The sequence below is a fragment of the Austrofundulus limnaeus genome, unplaced genomic scaffold, assembly GCF_001266775.1.
Source record: "Austrofundulus limnaeus strain Quisiro unplaced genomic scaffold, Austrofundulus_limnaeus-1.0 Scaffold2301, whole genome shotgun sequence".
In the NCBI taxonomy this organism is placed as follows: Eukaryota; Metazoa; Chordata; class Actinopteri; order Cyprinodontiformes; family Rivulidae; genus Austrofundulus; species Austrofundulus limnaeus.
In genome coordinates, this window is record NW_013954703.1 from 16217 (window position 1) to 18181 (window position 1965).

Sequence of the window (1965 nt, forward strand, 5' to 3'; positions counted from 1 at the left end):
AGTCTCAGTCTGTCTCAGTCTGTCTCAGTCTCAGTCTGTCTCAGTCTCAGTCAGTCTCAGTCTGTCTCAGTCTGTCTCAGTCTCAGTCTGTCTCAGTCTCTGTCCCTGTTGGACATGTGGAACCAGTGTCAGGGTGAAGACAGGTCACACAAACTTTTGGTTATAAACTCTACAGATGTGTTCATGTTGATGTTGTGGCAGTGAAACTGGTGCAGATTATAAAAGTACAAAGATAAAAAGTCACTTTTATTCATCAGAACTTTATCAGATTCCAGAGAGTCATCAAAAACCTCACTGCACGGTCTGACCTGCAGGGTGAAGCCTGTCAGCTGGACTCTAAATGACCTCTGAGCTGCAGGTAGAGGAGGATCAGCAGGTCCTGATCCTGGCCCACTGAGATCCTGAGGAGCCAGCAGGACCTGGAGTTAGATTAGAATCATTAAACCTGAGAAGAGCCTGATTAGAACCTGTTTTTATTCAAGATGTTTGTTTGTTTTAAGTTTTCTTTGTTGTTACACACTCAGTTTGTTTACGTGTCTTCAGACAAAAACCTGACATGTCTCTACTTCTGTCCTCACAGCTGTCGTCTCAGGGGCGGAGTCTGCCCGTCAGTGTAAGACGAGCTGACAGCGCCTCCTGCTGGCTCATCACTGGAGGGCGTCTCTCCAGCTTTCTTTCTTTGTTTGTTTGATTGTTTGTTTCTTTGTTTGTTTGTTTGTTTCTTTGCTTGTTTGTTATCAACACTAAACACCAGAGGAGAAACTCTGCTGTAATAAAAGCAAAGATGTGTTTTTCTTCTTCTTGTGTTTAATGATGATCATCAGATGAATCTTTTAGGAGACTTTGGATCTGGAGGGAAACTTAAAGAGACAAGGACGGATCAGGACTTTTGCACAGGACTACCATCTGATTCCATGAAGTCAGAGCAGCTCAGAAGTTCTGTTTGAATGAAGAACCTGCAGCAGAACGTCCTGTCTCCATCAGTAACTGTCACTGAGCATCGGTTACATCGCTAACAGAAGACTTCCTGTTCACTTCCTGTTCACTTCCTGTTCACTTCCTGTTGCAGATCATTGGCAGATCATTGTTGGCACCATTTTTAAACTTTGCTTCTTTGAAAAGCAAAGTCCAAACAAACATTTAGCACTTGAAAGAACCTTGATTGAAAGCTGACTTCCTGTCAGAGCATCCCCCTGGACAGGAACAGGAAGTGGACTAAATGTCTTCTACAGCTTGTGGACGTCCTCATGTCTCAGGATCTTGTAGAGGACCCAGTAGAAGATGTTGAAGAAGAGGAAGGCCAGAGGGAAGCCGGCCCGCGACACCGTGTCGATCTTTTTGGCTCGATCGATGAACAGCTTCCTCATCTCCTCCGAGCTTTTCCCGCCGCCGCCTCCAGGTGCATTCTGGGAAGGGTTGGCGGCGACTGCCGGGATGCTCGACGCCATCACGGCATTGTTGGTGCTGACTTTGGACTCTTTGATGCTGCTGGGAGTCGACGAGATGGCTGCTGGGGAGGTCAGTCTGCTCTCATGGACGTCCACTTCCTGTTGGAGAAGGAGGATGAAGAAAAGGATGAAGAGGAGGATGAAGAAGAGGAGGATGAAGAAGAGGAGGATGAAGGTCAAAGCTCCTTCCTGTTTTAAAGCAGAAACTAAAGAAAAGTTTGACTCAGTTTCTGATCTAAATGCTTCATTTTGTGAAGAAACCACCAGAACCAGAACTGATCAGGAGGGTGTGATGTCATCAAGGGGGTGTGGTCATTGGCCCACTAAACATTAAATTCAGTTTCAGTTTAGTAAAATTTGTTTTCAAACCAATGCATTCAGTTACAAATCCTGCACATTCAGATTTAATCTGAGCAATTCAGATTCACTTCCTGTTGGAACACACATACATAAAGTATATACATATATATATGTAATAAATATATATACATATATATATGTAATAAATATATATACA

The 1965-nt window shown here is 44.0% G+C and overlaps 1 protein-coding gene across 1 annotated transcript in view; it reads right to left on the reverse strand.

The window, feature by feature from the left end:
• Positions 1-233: 233 nt before the first annotated feature.
• LOC106510749 (glycine receptor subunit alpha-3) overlaps positions 234-1965 on the reverse strand; it is a gene marked incomplete at its 5' end in the record, with an annotated part of 23890 nt that continues 22158 nt past the window's right edge. Inside the window, 1 exon segment of the mRNA XM_013999462.1 lies at positions 234-1547. Coding sequence (XP_013854916.1) covers positions 1227-1547 — 321 coding nt within the window.